The sequence below is a fragment of the Haemaphysalis longicornis genome, unplaced genomic scaffold (genome assembly GCF_048455015.1).
Source record: "Haemaphysalis longicornis isolate Haplotype H1 unplaced genomic scaffold, Haemaphysalis longicornis Haplotype H1 scaffold_1, whole genome shotgun sequence".
Classification (NCBI taxonomy): domain Eukaryota; kingdom Metazoa; phylum Arthropoda; class Arachnida; order Ixodida; family Ixodidae; genus Haemaphysalis; species Haemaphysalis longicornis.
Genome location: NW_027526203.1, coordinates 391,187,659 through 391,203,437, shown reverse-complemented (window position 1 = coordinate 391,203,437; position 15,779 = coordinate 391,187,659). Strand labels below are relative to the sequence as shown.

The 15,779-nt window shown below is 46.3% G+C and overlaps 3 protein-coding genes across 8 annotated transcripts in view; 2 read left to right on the top strand and 1 right to left on the bottom strand.

Annotated features, from left to right (window-relative positions):
- Positions 1–3,837, top strand: part of Not1 (CCR4-NOT transcription complex subunit 1) — an 86,315-nt gene extending 82,478 nt beyond the window's left edge. For all 6 annotated transcript variants that reach the window (XM_077686614.1, XM_077686618.1, XM_077686613.1 and 3 more), the window contains one exon: positions 3,579–3,837. In XM_077686614.1, coding sequence (XP_077542740.1) covers positions 3,579–3,642 — 64 coding nt within the window. In that variant the 3' untranslated portion in view covers positions 3,643–3,837. The remainder of the gene's footprint in view (positions 1–3,578) is intronic.
- Positions 3,838–11,847, bottom strand: LOC144155282 (DENN domain-containing protein 11-like). The gene is made up of 9 exons (XM_077686620.1): positions 11,399–11,847; positions 10,092–10,191; positions 9,855–10,013; positions 8,765–8,897; positions 6,525–6,663; positions 6,323–6,448; positions 6,111–6,261; positions 5,995–6,051; positions 3,838–4,897 (listed from the first exon to the last, which is right to left on the bottom strand). Exons 1-9 carry the CDS (start codon positions 11,613–11,615, stop codon positions 4,699–4,701), a joined length of 1,281 nt encoding a protein of 426 aa, XP_077542746.1. The 5' UTR covers positions 11,616–11,847; the 3' UTR covers positions 3,838–4,698.
- Positions 11,770–14,886, top strand: LOC144160928 (survival of motor neuron protein-like). The gene is made up of 5 exons (XM_077692017.1): positions 11,770–11,823; positions 13,608–13,682; positions 13,745–13,834; positions 14,007–14,189; positions 14,740–14,886. The coding sequence occupies exons 1-5, from the start codon at positions 11,770–11,772 to the stop codon at positions 14,884–14,886; spliced, it is 549 nt and encodes a 182-aa protein (XP_077548143.1).
- Positions 14,887–15,779: the final 893 nt, after the last annotated feature.

The window sequence follows — 15,779 nt, the reverse complement described above, 5'->3', positions numbered from 1 at the left end:
GGATCTGCATTTATTAGCACTTAGAAGAACGGATGCCGCCAAGAGGGAAGCAGCCCGGATTATGCCAGCGAGGCGACGTGATAAGTTCACAAGCCGGTTTTTTTTCCTCATCCGCGCCTAGCATTCGCTATGCTGAAGGCGGTTGATCATCGGCACAACGTACAGGTAGTTCCATGGAAACCTCCGGAGTCACGGCTCGACTCTGTTTGGGAAAACCTCCAGATGTTCGAAAAGGAAAAAGGGTGATTGCTTATCTGCACAACTTTCTAATTGCAACAACTTATGGCACCCGAGGCAGGGAGGGGGCTAGCTATCTTCAGAGGTGTGCCAAGAGCAAGGGCAGTTGTGGTTATCACCCGAGTGCAAACGGAACATGCGAACTGAAGGCTACCTGTTTGTTTGTTGTCTGTGTCTTAGAGAAGAGAAGGGAACGCGGGCTGCGTAGAATGGCTGAATTTACCTTACTTCTTTCTTTACTGCAAGCCTAAAACAATCCCCCGCTGCACCGGTCGATCAGAGGACCTGCCAAAAAACAGCACTGTAAACGGTATCGTTCTTCAGGCATCCGCATTATAAGCGGCACACTTGTGCATTAAGTTCTATGGGAGGCCTACTGGTGGCCAGAAAAACCCGCGTTATATCCGGTCCTGCACTGTAAGTGGTTACGTTATAAATGGTCTACACTATTAGTGTTACAGTATTTTTGAGCTCCTTCATGTTTTGTGGCATTGGTTTTCTGCAAAACCAATTCTGCTTTTGAAATTTGCAGTTGGATTCGATGACTATTACTATGCCTTGACTTTAACAGCTTAACAGCTTAACTTAACAGAAGGGTGGCGTATTTCAGTAGATTAGACAGCTGTGGATGCAAATACATATACCACTCACAGCTGTGGTTTACTGCATTTACTCAATTCCGGGCCGGTACTTTCTTTTAAAAATCAGGATGCAAAAGTGATGGGCTGGCCTAGATTCGAGGGTATGTATTAAAATGCACCAAGTACTTATCCAAATCTGAAAATTGGGCGCCGTAGTTGGTGCCGGCTGGAGGCTCCGCTAGACTCTAGTGTTGCTGCCACTAGTATCCGGGGCCGTACCCATGCAAAGCGGAAGCAATAGGCCGTTAATGTTGATCATGCTCGCCCAGTATTCTGTATCAGCTTGACAGTACAAGTTTGCCTGTTTGGTGCTATTATGTCAATAGTGGTGTAATTAAAGTACCACCTTTAGACGGAAAGTTGTGCTGGCGGTCGAGAACTCGTTGAACCTCCAGGGAAGGCGGCAGCCTGACACTCATGAAAGAGAGCGTCCGTGATGGTGGTCCCGAGGCAAGCTTGGGGATAATGTCCCGGAAAGCTTGACCACACACTTGTTTAAAGAAGTGCAGCATTGCAAGTGCCCTTGACAGCACCAACTATTGCGCACACACTCTATGAAGGTGAGAGCAACAAAAAGGATAAAGGCAGCGACAGTGATGATTTTGAGTGAACCTAAGTGGGTTCGATGCTAATAATTGTCGTTGTAGTTCTGTGGCTGTTGTCATCCTCACCTATTTTGGCAGGCTTACATTCGAAGAAATGTGATTTCATTTTCTGGCCTTCAAGATTTCAGGGGTCGGCTTAGAATTGGGGCCAGCCTAGATTTGAGTAAATACAGTACTAACGCAGAAAATTCCAAAAGAGTGAGAATGGGTATCACTGTGGGTTGTGAAACGGGATTGATGGAGCTTGTCTAAGTGTTTTTCACGCACACACCCACTCACACACGCAAAAAAAGGGAAGAACATGTCAGCATAAAACGCATGTATCAGCAACTTATGCTTAGTGCCTGTTTTTAAGAAACTTATTATAAAATAGGCTGTCCGACAACCACACGTGGTAGGCTTTGTTTCAAGTTAGGTAAAAAGTTTCTTCTGTGCTCAGGTGCGGTCATGATATATGCGGGCGAGTCCGAGAGCTAGTGTATCAACTTGGTACCAGTGTGCGTGTGTATTACATATATTACATACATGTACATAGGGGATTATTAAGACTGTAGACTATGCCGCCGGGCGGACAGCCATCAACTTTAGGAAAGGGAAACTGCACAAGTATTTCCTGAACTTGGCTGCAACGCAGCATGCAGGAATGTATAGCCAAGGGCCGCAACCCTACGCTAAAGAAAGGCTTACGAAAAGTGTGGTCTTAGAGTTAGAGCAGGAAGTTGTTGAGCCTTTCACGTCTGTTTAAAAAAATGTATTTTCCTCTGTGTGGCAGGAAACGTCAGCATAAATATCCATTTAATGATGTTAGAGGCATACTGCATAATTTATTTGTTGTTCTGAGGTGCTTAGTGTGGGGCGGAAGCTGTGCTACGTGGCTGTTTTAGTGCACTGTTCATGTATGACATGCCTTTAGTTACGTAGGCAGCGCTTATTACCATCTTTCTCACAAGGAAGCAAGGATCGACGAGAACCAAACATTCGTCTGAGCACTGAAATTTTAATGTTTTGACTGCTGATAAAAGTGATCAGCTAGTCTTTGTCTGCAATTGGTGAACAGACATGAGTAGCATTCGATGTATAAATGAGCTATGGAGGAACAGTATATTGATGGTTAGCTTGACACAAATTAGCTTGACCCAGTGACTGAAGCAAGGGGGGAAACTAGTGTCCACTCAAGGCTTTAAAGGCACTGCACAGTGCATCTTATTGTGACTTAGGCAGGGCAAGATTTAGTGTGTTGACGTTTCGTTTGCAACCTCCATAATCTTAGGAATGTACACTGTGTGCTGCCATTATAAATGCCCACCAAGGTGCTCGAGAAAGATGGAGGTGTGTTGGAAAGAGGTTTTGCAACATGCACGATTGTCAGTATGGCAACTGAATTGTTTGGGCTTAAATCAACATTAATCCTAAAAGTACTCGATAAATCGTAATACTTTCTTTAGCATCTGTTGCGATGTATATACATATATAATTTACTCTGGAGTAGCACAAAATAACACCAAATCACTGTATAAACACTCCACCACCTAGATGGTCGCACTCTGGTCCCCTGCACGCACACAGAGCTGCAGAAAATGCCTGGTGAAGGAGCAAGGCAGCACAGCCACAGCGAACAAACTGTTCACTTGTGCAGTTGCCCATTGTTACTGTATCAATTCCCATTATTGACGAGTGGTATGCGTTTTGAACTTATTTTTCTGCTCCCATCCTACCATATCTCTATTGCAAACTTTGACTCGCACAGTAACATTGCCCTGCTGACTACAGAGGTTGTCTTTGTTTAATAGTGAATCAATGCTGGAATGTTTATAAATGAACAACTGTTATTGCACACAGCTCGTGAGCTTTCAGGGCATTGTGTGGCTTCATTCTGCGGCTGCTGCTGGTTAAAAATATTATAATCACGCCAACTAGTATTAAGTAAGATAGCTTCGCGATATCAGCATATCATATGCTTGTGTATATACATTGAAGCTCCCATCCTGTGTAAAAATAAATGTTTCCACGAAGTAAGCGAAGCGCACACTGCCCTAGGCGGCATTTGGCAGCTACAAGTGTCATCATCATTTTCTCCCCCCTCTCTCTGTTGCAGGCTCTTTGAATCTGTGGCTCGTTCCTGCATGCAGCAGAAGCCACCGTCGGAGCCTTCTGGTTAGCAAGAAGATGGTTTTCTCTTTCCACACCAGACTGCGATCCCCTATCACACAGCGTCACTGCATGATTGAGTTTCTATGGACTGCATGAATGTCCACGATTTGTACAGGAGGAAAGAAACATGCTAACTTTAGGCCATTGATGTTTCTAGTCGCTGTGTGATGTATAAAATGGAATAAATGGTTGTGGACAAAGGGTTCGGCTGCACGGACATGTTTATTTTCTAGGCAAAACCTAGCTACGGCAAGCGGGTTTGGTACATAGTTATCACAACGTAGCATGTGAACATCCACAATCATTGGAAAAAAAAAGGACACTATTGTATTTTACACAATAGACAAAGCAGCACCGAACAAAACAAATTGGGGAGTCCCACAAAAGGAGGGAAAAGCCTGTTTCTTCCGCCATTGCCTGCCTGTGTTGTGAATCCACGCATGGCATGGAACAAGTGCATATGCACGGTAGTCAGCTGCTCTCAGTGGTTGTGTAATGTAATACTAGGGTGTAAAAAGTTCATCTCGCATGTGCAGCAAGCTGGAAAATCTGCACTTGAATACTAAAGCTCTTTTTAATTAACAAAGTACATAAAAATAGTAAAACATTTAACAAAATATATCTGCAGCAAGGAATTACCAGAACAAAAATATTAGAGCATGACAGATGCTTGTTTAACTGCATGCTCGGTTGCTTTTGCAGGAGGAACTTGTACGTTGACTTGCAAGTTTGAAGCCTTGCATTGAGACTACAGACCAAAAGATCTGTATTCTTGAAACAAATGTACACTACACAAGATTGCACCCATGTATTAAGAAATACATCACCATCAACTGCACGGCTCCTGTTGTGTTGCGCGTGTGCTGAACACCTAGCTGCACACACATCACATGTTGAGTATTCGTCTCGGTAAAATGTAATACTTTCTTTGGCATCTGTTGCGATGCGTATAATTTACTCTGGAGTAGCACAAAACACCAAATCGCTGCAAACTCCGCCACCTCAACGGCTGCACTCGGGTCCTCTGCACGCACAGCAAGGCAGCACAGCCACAGTGAACGAAGTCATGCTGGGCAGCACCCATTGTCCGTAATCAGCACAATGTCAATGCCGTAGCGCTCCACCAACTCCGTCAGAAACAGCTTGTCGCCATGGGGGTCGAGTCCCACTCGCTGCATGTGCTCGTCTGTCCACAACTTCTCTGGGCTCCTTGACACCTCAAGCAGCTCTTTGAACAGCTGCGTGTTTTGGGCCATGAAAAACCTGCAGTATTAGAGGAGCAACAACTGTTCAGGCACAACCCAGAATCACCCGTTGCGGTGGCTCAGTTGGCTAAGGCATTGAGCTGCTGAGCACGAGGTCGCGGGTTCGATTCCCGGCCCCGGCAGCCGCTTTTCTGATGGAGGCTAAAAGCAAAAACGCCCGTGTGTTCCGAGATTTCGGCACACGTAAAATAAGATCCCGGCATCTATCGGCAAGCGGCCAAAAGGGGTAGGTGCTTGCCGAGAGCAGAGCAATGTGTGGTTGATACCAAAACACGGCAGCTGGCAATCAGCAGATCTGTGCCGGCGACTTCACTTGTGTCTTGCGACAGGTAGGCTGTAGGACGCTGCGTGAAACAGTACTTGACGTCGAGGTAATGCTTTTGAGCTCGGTTGGACACAATACTGCTGCTGCTGCCCGCACAACAGTGCTACTATGGCACTCACTTTGCAGCCTTTGAGCCACAGGCAACTTGTACTCACTCATAAAGAAGTTGGAGTTAAATTACAGCACAAGGTTGTCCCAGCGATCAACAGAATAGCCAGTCTCTTTGCGTAACAAACATTAATGCGGCACACCCTACGTTATGGAATCGCTCAAGCACGCCTTGTTCAAGAAAAACAAACTGCGTCGCGGGCAGCCCAACAGACATGGAGTAGTCGTGGCCACCTGCGCAGCGTATGGCCCATGCACACGACGTCGCCTCGGCAATGGGCAGGCGCAGGCACCGGTATGGCGGCGTACACGCACTGTTGCCAGCAAGCACCCCACGCCAGTGAATGCAACCTGTTATATAGTATTATGCTACGTTTGATTGTGCCATGCGACTGTGCAGCCAAGTATAGAGGCATGAGGTGTTACAGTATACTCCAGCTAGTATGGGGGGTCTAGTCAACGAGTGCAAGAACCCCGCATCCCCGAGGGGCAACCTACACACAATATTTGTCTAGAGTTCCCCACCCCACTTACTAGACAAAAATTTAAGCCAAGCTTGAGATTTCTTTTTCATGCAGTTTTTTCAGGCCATAAAAATCCGTAAAACATGGTCTGGCTTTTCACACCTGGTCTTCATTTAACCACAGCAAGATGGAACTTACCCAGTGAACCAGGATTCATCCCCTGTGTCGGAATCCAGCAAGGGCTGGCATCTTGACCTGGATAGAAAAGGGTATACAATAAATATCACTCTCTGAAGTAGAATATTTCTTCCTACCTGAGGTCCAGGAGGTGGTTGTATTTAAGGCTATCAGCAGTGCTCAACTCCAACAGTTCTTCATGCACAGGGGAATGCACTTTGAAATTTTGCTGGTCCACAAACAGGTCGAACAAGTTTTGCTTCCTTTCAAAGATCTTTTCAGTTGTGCCTGAAAGGGAAATGTAAAAGTGTGCAAAGAGGTCTCTCTGAAAGGGAACATGCACTCGTACAAGCCACATAGGAAAGTTGTTCGGCCAGGGTATCCACGTCGGTGACATTGACATAAAAGTTTGGTGGGCAGAGACAGGTTTCGACGTCGGGGTAGACGTGAGCAACCAGGGTGCTTGTGCAGTACACTGAAAATAAAAGTGCAACCACGGCTGTGACTTTCTGCCAGAAGACTGCAGCCAACAGACGGTGCAGTTCACTTACCGCGATAGCATATCACACCGATTGGCGGGGGCGAGAAAAAGAGAATCCTTTTTTTCAGCAGTGCGAACTTCCACAGAAGGAAGACTCTCTCCCCAAAGAAGTTCAGGAACTGGGAGAAGCAACCTGCTGGATGCGTGATCTAAGCAAGAGCAACAGGGAAAAAAAAAAAAAAAGAAGAAGGTGTACTTCTTGCAAGGTATGCCTACCAAATATTAATCCATCAGGAATTTGGAAGCTGGCCAGTTTTCTGTGTTGAGTACAATAAGCATTAACAAATTCACAATGCACAGCCGGGATTCATGCTCGATTGCAAATAAAGTGGCTAATCTAGTCGAGCAGGAGAGGAAGCCTTTTGGACTAACTGTACATGACCTGGCATGTACAGGTGTTGCACCAAGCAGTAAATGCAAATGCGAGTTGCACTGCTTTGCAAGGGCTGGACACTCCTTGTATGCTTGTGCTTGCAGAAAATAGATAATGTACACTTGCACAGCCACAGATGTGAATGTTCGCATGGAGCCCTGGGCAGATTTGTTTTATACCATAAAATCTCTGATCCTAGTTAGTGAGTAAATCGTTGTGTGTGGCAGCAACCATGCAACCCTTTCCTACAGCCCTGCAGCAAAGCAGTCACCAGCTCGTGCAGTTTCAGTGCACACAAATGTTACCAGTTATGCAGCACAGTCGTTACAAGCCAGCCAGTTAACCTACTCAATGTTCACACAACATTCAGCAATGGTTAAATTTTTAAAGTGGGCAGGATGACTAGCATACGACAGCTTTCATTGTTGTGAAGCAAAAATTTAGGACCGTATATAGACATGTTAAAAAGGCATATCAAGGTATGCCTCAACTGGAGAATGACCACACATTGGCAGCCATATTGTGGAATGAAGTCAAATTACCACACATCTATTGTCGGGGTGCACAAATGGAAACTTGGCTTCTTGCATGCTCTAGCTGTTGGCATAGGCCCTGATAATCCTTTTCTTCCACCTTAAAGGAGTACTGACACGAAATTTCCAAGCTCAGATAACTACGTAAAAAGCTTCCTTTGTTTTTGCAGACACCGCCTCAGAAGTTTAAACCGTAACCATTCAGTAGAAATATTTTAAATCAATTTTAACCCTTGCGCGCACGAGGAAGCTCATGCGTTCCATCGAGCAAGCTCATGACGTCGTCTGCGCTTCGACCCAAACGGCCGACATCAGGGCTCCCGTGACGTATCAAGGTGGCCGCGGTGCTGTTGGCACACGCTTTTTTGCCTTGTTCATCATGTCACAGTTATTGGGGCTGACTTCACGTGCGACTGCGGCCGGTCGTTGGCTGTGGTGCGACGAGAACAGTGACGTCAAATGCGCCTTCCCGTCATGGCAGCTGCCTCGGTGTTTGCTTCACCGAAATCGAAACTGGCACGAATAAACCGAGCTGTAAGTAATTATTTATGCTGTGTTTGACAATCTAATGTGGCATTCTATGATTAGTGGGCTCATAGGCACCTCTAGCCAACAAAAAAAAAAAAGAAAGTAACAAAAATTTTGTGTCAGTACTCCTTTGCCCATCCCACTGAGCAGGAGGCAGTCCAGGAATTTTCCTGGTGTTGCACTTTGGATGGTAGTTATAAATTCAGACATGCTAGCATACACTGCAGTGAAGACTTGGGCTGAGGGAGGCAAACTTTCTTTTATTAAATGACAACTATATCCTTTACAATGAAATTATAGGCTCCCATGTCATATTACTTACCTACACAGTGCTGAAAAAACAAAACTGAAATTTTCAGGCATCTTTTACTGAACCAACAGCTGAACCATTGCACACATTGTAGTGTGGAGAAAATTAGACCACCTGGGGCAATTGAATGTGAAAAATGTTACACATTCAGCCACTTCTGTGTTTGACCCTTATTGCAATTGATGCCAAAGGGGCCAGGAATCAAGGCCTCATATTTTACAGCAGAGTGTCAGTTGTCGAATCGCCGCCACAAGTGACTTTTTGCTGTCTCCAACACACTCTAAAAATCACCTAGTACACAGGCTGACCATTCTTTTTAACTTAGTCCCAATACATGTAGCTTCTGACAATTTCGGTACACTGGTCCAAAACATAGCATAATCCCAACCCATGCTTCAGTTCAATAAGTAATGCAATAACAACATGCAAATGTTGTAGAATACTATCACTTTTACAGTTGATAGTGTATTGGTTCTGCTGTACAATACTGCCACAGTGATGTTTACCTCCATGGAGTGCATGCCATCGCAAATGGTCTTGTAGGAGGCACCAAGGCAAGAATCCAAGACACTGGGCGTCTGATGGGTTAAGTAAAACTTAACAAGCTCTTCGTACAATCCTGGCTGTTCCAGTAGCTGCCTGGAAGTGAAATTTATTGGAGTGGAAATTGATAACTTGTTTTCCAGGCAAGTAAGAATGTTTGGTAAGAAAGTTCCAAGTACTTTGGCAAGGGTGCTGGTTTATGAGCGAGTGGTACAAAATGCTTGCAAAACCTATTAGGTGGAACACGTTAATGGGTAGGGGAGGTTGCAAACAGCAAGAGGGCCGTATCTTCCTGTTCAGAACACTTTACACTTGCATTCTCTTTGTTCTAAAACTACAATTACACTTTCAGTGATATTTACCACACTGCGATTATGCTTTCTTTTCCCCCATTATCAGCACAACCTAGCACTGTTCCAAGGTATCGAAGCAACTACACGTAAGTACTACCTCTTTTGAGCAACTTAAAGGAATTTGAATTTAAACACTGGACAGAAATCTCCAGTTCAATAAAGAAATAACTGAAAATTATTTGCGCCAACAAACTACTAAAGTCGGCATGCATAATTTTTAGCTATGCTTTTAAGACTTTTGTTCCCCTTTTATTTTGCAACATTCAGTTGCACTGAGAGCACTGCACAAGCCTTCCTGCATTGCTTTTCCACTGGCAGAAAAAAAAAACCTTGTGCCTGAGTACACAGGCTGACCATGCGCGAGGAACCGGCAAAGCGACCACACCGACCGGAAACTGAAACTGCAGTGGCAACAACCACAAATTTTTGCTACCTAGCCTGATTAGAGGGCACTGCATCGATAGCTGAAATAACTTTTTACCGAAACAGTAACATTTTGGGGCAAAGCAACATAGGGGTGCTTTTTGCCTTTGACAATTTTATTGGAAGAGAAGAGCTTCATGGTTTTCACTGCTTCGAATGCCCGTCGTTTTAAGAATACATTCCACACACACTTTTTTTTCCCTTTATGCAGATATATTCCAAGCAAAAAGAAATCCTACCTGACACAAACTAAACACTACAAGCCTAATGTGCTTACCGCACTTGCTTCTGCAGGAATGTCTTGTACAGGTGCAACAACGAGTAGCTCTTTGCAAGCACTCCTATAGACTTCATGCGAGCTCCACGCTCCTGCTCATTCTCAACTTTCATGTTCTCAAAGCAGGAGAGCCCATAGCAGTCTTTCCTCTTGAAGTATCTGCCGTGAGGAAAAAAAAAGTGTTAGTACAAAGCCAAGTGCCACAGCCCACAAATGAAGGGCTTAGTAAGAGCTCACATAAAGTCGGTGTTCACCCTGTGAGCTCCACTGGTCATGGCCTTGAACTCGATGCCGGATACATCCAAGTCCTGAGGTGCCCACCACTCCACAGTATTACCTAGGAAAACAATGCACTGCCTGAACACATCCTTCGTAGTTCCACGTAAACAGCACAGCCTTGGTCCACACTTGCATCAACGGTAACCAGCTCCGATAATGGTAACCGATGAACCAAATTATTTTTGGGACTGACTGAGTGGAGGTTGGCTGACACGATAAAAAGTTGCCGTCTTTTGTTGCAGGCCACACTAGTTGATTCAATCATTTTCACTATGGACATACGTTTGTTTGCACCAGCAGCTTGAATTTGCAATACTGGCTCCTTGAAGCATTTTATCTACTCCGTGTTCATTTTACTGCACTTCTGATTTTTAAAAATTAACATGAGAAGCAAGTTCGAATCCAAATGACTGGTGAACTAATGGCACTGCTGTAGGAGTAAGCGACTTGATCTTTAGTGTGGACTGAATATTTTCCCCTGCGATTAAATTAGGATTTAAAATATCCTTTCTCTCAAAACAATGATACTGTGGTGAACAAACACGGGCTTTGCGCGAAAAAGACAACACAAATAAGAAGTGAGTGACGAGTGCATGAGATGGGACGTCCTTCCTGTATGTGCTGTCTTTTTTTCGCGCACATCCCCTGTTTGTTCACCAAATATGCACCAACTCGCCCAACAAGTTCTTCTAAATGATATTGTGCATGAAATATTCAAAATGGTATGGAACGCCTGAAACGTGCTTAATAAAGTCATCCCCCTTCCACCTTTTTTATGTGCCAGAAGTTTCTTTTAAGACAGTTTGGTGAAACAGCCATGGATATCTTGCCGATAGGTCATGCGGTTGAACGGTTCATTAAAGGTTTGTCTGATGCCACACGGCAGCCGCCGCCTCAACAATGAAGGTGCGGGGCGACGCGTTCATGCGCATTAAGATGAGCTCATGCGCGAGGAACCGGCAAAGCGACCACACCGACCGGAAACTGCAACTGCAGTGGCAACAACCACAAATTTTTGCTACCTAGCCCGATTAGAGGGCACCACACACGGGCCACAGATTGGTAGAAGGGTACACATGACTTCACGAGCAACACCTCATAAAGGACAGACCAACAGTCGCTACGCAAACACTCAGCCATGAGTCAACGTAGGTACTGAAACTGGCTTCAGCAAGAATTTAACGAAGGAAAAGCATTAACAGAGAACAACGGCAATTTACGTTGCGGGTACACGCGTTTACGCAAGCAAGAAGCTGGTTGCTTACCCGCTCGAGTGTCAAACGCGATCACAAATACGCCAACAATATCGTAGACAGTCTTGTCGCCTGCCTCGTCGCTCGTTCTGTTGCCTATACTTGGCAGTGCTGGTCCCAGTTGACATTTCATTTGGCATGAAACGTTCGTGTAAGTGCTGTAGCCATCAATCGGTTCATTATCCGAGAGCAGCGGAGCTCGATCAGTCGCCCCTTTACGTCTTGCCATGTCGGCTGCGTGTGACGATGACGAACACTAACGAAGCCAGCCAATTCACTATTACGGCGATTTGTCCACTTCGAACATCCTCAGACGTGTGGAACTGATCAGGTGTGCCCACCAAAGTCGACCGTATGGCCGTGCAGCTACCAGCTTTAGCTGCATGCGTGACACGGTGGGACCCGCTGCTTCGCTCCTCTGGTTCCTGCAGGAGGAGGTAGGCGTCAGCGGCTTGGCGCGGCACGGATCACCCAGAAACGCGGCCAAACGTGGATAATCTCAGCCGTATCATCATCATGAAAGAGAGTACGCGCCAACATTAAAGTAGAGTTGGTAGAGTGAACTACTTGCCCGTTCTCACACCTCTGGGGCAGGAGATGTTTACAAGTGGGTTTTTTATGGGAGCATTTGTAGTTGCACTGAACTGAACTTCTCTTTGACGCAAACGTGCACATTGTGCTGTCCTCCTTCTCTGGCTGTTCTGCTTAGTGTTAAACGGGTGTAGGCCCGTTCGTCACATGGCGTTTCGTCATAGGCCGGTTCGTAATAGGACGTTTGGTCACATAGGATCATTCGTCATAGGCCGGTTCGTAATAGGCCGTTTGGGCACATAGGATCATTCGTCATAGGAAAGTTCGTCAGAGGAACGCAAAAACAAAATTCGTGGCTTTTTTTAGACGTAAGTATGGTGATGAGGCATGACCGTAACTACTTTGCATACCTTTTCGCAGTACCGGTCCTTTTAGCGGCCGCCACGGCGATCCTAATTTGGCAGTAAGGCACGCCCCAAAAAATGTTTGGCTTTCGGGGAACCCGTGCACGAATTACCCTGGTCCTGCAGTCCATACCGCTCCTACCCGTCCCCCTTGCCTTTCACATGAATGTCACGGTAGCAGGTGCACGCTCGTGTGACTAATTTGCAGTGGCTGTAGCACTCCTTTTTCTTCACTTTTTTTTCATTTTCGTTGCTCCCTCACTGGTACCCTAGTTCTCACAGCGTGGTCATTTTTGCCTCTTTCCATGGAAAGGCTTTTTTGTGTGCACATAAGAACTCACTCGAACTGTCCGAAAGGAGGATACAAAAGCGTGCATATCCGCTCCCCAAGCAGCTAGCTGAGGGGGCGCCCTTTTGTTTATTTTGCCCGAGAGGTACTGCCAAGAATGGCGGACCGGCGCCCCGCGCATGCGCAGACGGCTACTGGAGAAAGGCCCATCAGATAATTAGATGCACCACTTGTATTAAACCACAAATAAGTGACACGAAATGGCCCATGTGAAATTTCCAAGAACGAGAAGGTCGGTGCTACCACTACCATATTACGGGACCACTTAGAATCACACGCCTGGCCCGTCTTCCAAGAACTTTGTTGGGCTACGTCCCTGTCTCGCTTTTCTGTCTTGGGTTGTTGAACTCGTATCTATAATCTTGTCCGAACACGTCACCCTACTTGCCCACGCTGGCTTGCATACTTTGTTGAGCTTTGCTAGATGTACGGCACAAAGTACAAAAAAAAAAACTAACTAAACCTGTGCCTCGATTCTCTCTCTCGAGTCGAAGAAAAAACAACACGTGGACATTCATTTTGTGCACCTGTGACAACTTTCCTAAGTGACAAACTGTCTTATGACGAATGATCCTATGTGACCAAACGGCCTATTACGAACCGGCCTATGACGAATGATCCTATGTAACCAAACGGCCTATTACGAACCGGCCTATGACGAAACGCCATGTTACGAACGGGCCGTATCCCGTGTTAAACTGGTTAAACTGTGGAAGCCCCTTACAAAGTTCACACACACGCACACACACACACGAAAAAGTAGTGCTGTAATCAACTGCCTCAACAATGGAAGAACAAGCAGTGTTATGGAGACGGACTGGGGTATGTACTGCACAAAGGCTTCAACGTTGGTTGCGTTACCCCATCAATCAATAAAAAAAAAAAAGCCTATTTTTTCTCCGCTTTTGTGATTTTTTTTGCATTTGTTGCACATCAGTCTGTGGAGGACGACGTCGACTGGGACGACAGCGAATTGATTGCTGCCTACGACCGGGCATATGTACAGATTCAGGCAAGCGCAGCAACGTACAGCTTGAATAAAAAACAGCCGCTGCGTTATTGTCGGCGCTTCAGGAACAGATTGAAAGTCGAGCGGCGGATTCTTCGAAAAACGCGTCCTCACAGCAGCCACCGACGACAATTGGCCACCAGCTCCAGTCGCAGGTGAGTATTCCGAATGACATTTCTTGAAGTTTCTTTTATTTTTATTTTTATTTTTGCCCTTTGGCGCATGTTTAAACGTAGGTGACCGTCGAGCAAGCCGGGCGTCTTGCAATGTGGCCAAAGTGGGGCTATGTAATGAACAAGTTGGTGGTGTCATTGGTGTCTGTTGCAGGGTTGGAAAAAAGGGGACTTTTGCACTGCGATATACTCTGGCGATGGAAGTCCGTACGAGGCCAAGATCAATCGCGTCCGTGGCCGCGAGTGGCACTTCATTGGTTACGGCAATGAAGTGCTTTCGTCGGACCTGCAGCCGTCAGAAGGAGCAGAGGCGAGACAGGCTCAACGGACTGAAGCTGTAAGTATATCTCTGGGTAGGGTGACCATATTCCTGAGGGTAGAAAACGGCACACGCCAGCAGGTGCGGGGGGTGGGGTGGGGAGGGAGGCGGAGGGGGGATCGTACAAAGACAAATAAGGTTGAGATTGGGAGAACATTTTTCAATGCGAGAAGTGATCTTATTTAAGACGTTACATTTTGCACGAAGCCCTCACTCAGGCAGAGGGAACAATTCCACACACAGTTCAATTACGTGCATTCATTTCGAACGTCTCACATCGGGCCCTTTTTGATTTGATTTTTAAGCAGGCCTTCATTCTGCAAGACTCAGTTGTAAAATTTGTTGCACTTGTACGGAAAGTTCAGCCGCACAAGTAACATTGCACGCCATGTTGACAGCAGGTTAATGTCCACATTGGGATCACAATGGAATAACATTTCTTTTTTTTTTTTTTGTCCTTTGGCTTATGTGTAAACGTAAGTGACCGTCGAGCAAGCCGGAAGTCTTGCAATGTGGCCACAGTGGGGCTATGTAATGAACAAGTTGGTGTCATTGGTGTCTGTTACAGGGTTGGAAAAAAGGGGACTTTTGCACTGCGATCTACTCTGGCGATGGCAGTTCGTACGAGGCCAAGATCAAGTGCGTCCGTGGCCGCGAGTGCATTGTGCACTTCATTGGTTACGGCAAAAGAGGCGAGACAGGTTCAACGGACTGAAGCTGTAAGTATATTTCTGATTAGGGTGATCAGATTCCTGAGGGTAGAAAACGGCACACGCCAGCAGGTGCGGGGGGGGGGGGGGGGAGCGGTGGGGGGATCGTACAAAGACGAATAAGGTTGAGATTGGGAGAGCATTTTTCAATGCGAGAAGTGATCTAATTTAAGACGTTCCATTTTGCACGAAGCCCTCACTCAGGCAGAGGGAACAATCCCTCACCAGTTTAATTACGGGCATTCATTTCGAACGTCCCGCTTCGGGCCCTTCGTTTGTGTTATTTGCCGACGATTTGATTTTTTAAGCAGGCCTTTATTCCACAAGAGAGGCGCCCGGGTATCGCGGACGCCGCTAGCCGGGCCGAATGTGTGCGTGATGCCCCCGAAGAATGAACTTACAACGCCCAGTTCACGAACAGCAAAAAGCCCCGTTTACTGCACACCAACGCCTTTATACAGAGTGGGGGCACCACCTCCCAGTTACTAAAATCATCAGGTGGCGTCCTCTACACCCCTCCTTCCGGAGATCTAAAAAAAAAATTCCCCCGCACCTCCCCGAAGGGAATCGTGCAGAAATGCGAATGCATTGGGTGCACCGATGAGTGTGTTGCGAGTAATGGCGTAATTAATGACGAGAGTGTGAACGTAATCATTTATTCATCAGCACCTGTTTGTGTTATCGTTGTACCTGACGGCCACAATCACTGCCTTGTGATCGCTAAAGTGCACGGGCAAAGGGTCTTTGAGAAGCATACGCGCGTCACAGTTTCGCGTAAAGACCAGATCAATGCAACTCCCGTGAATGGTAGTGGGGCGCGTGTCGAAGCCGGTAGAGAGACAATGCATAGAGTGCCTGGTCTGCATGTACTCGACCAGCCACTCGCCACTCTTCTTGC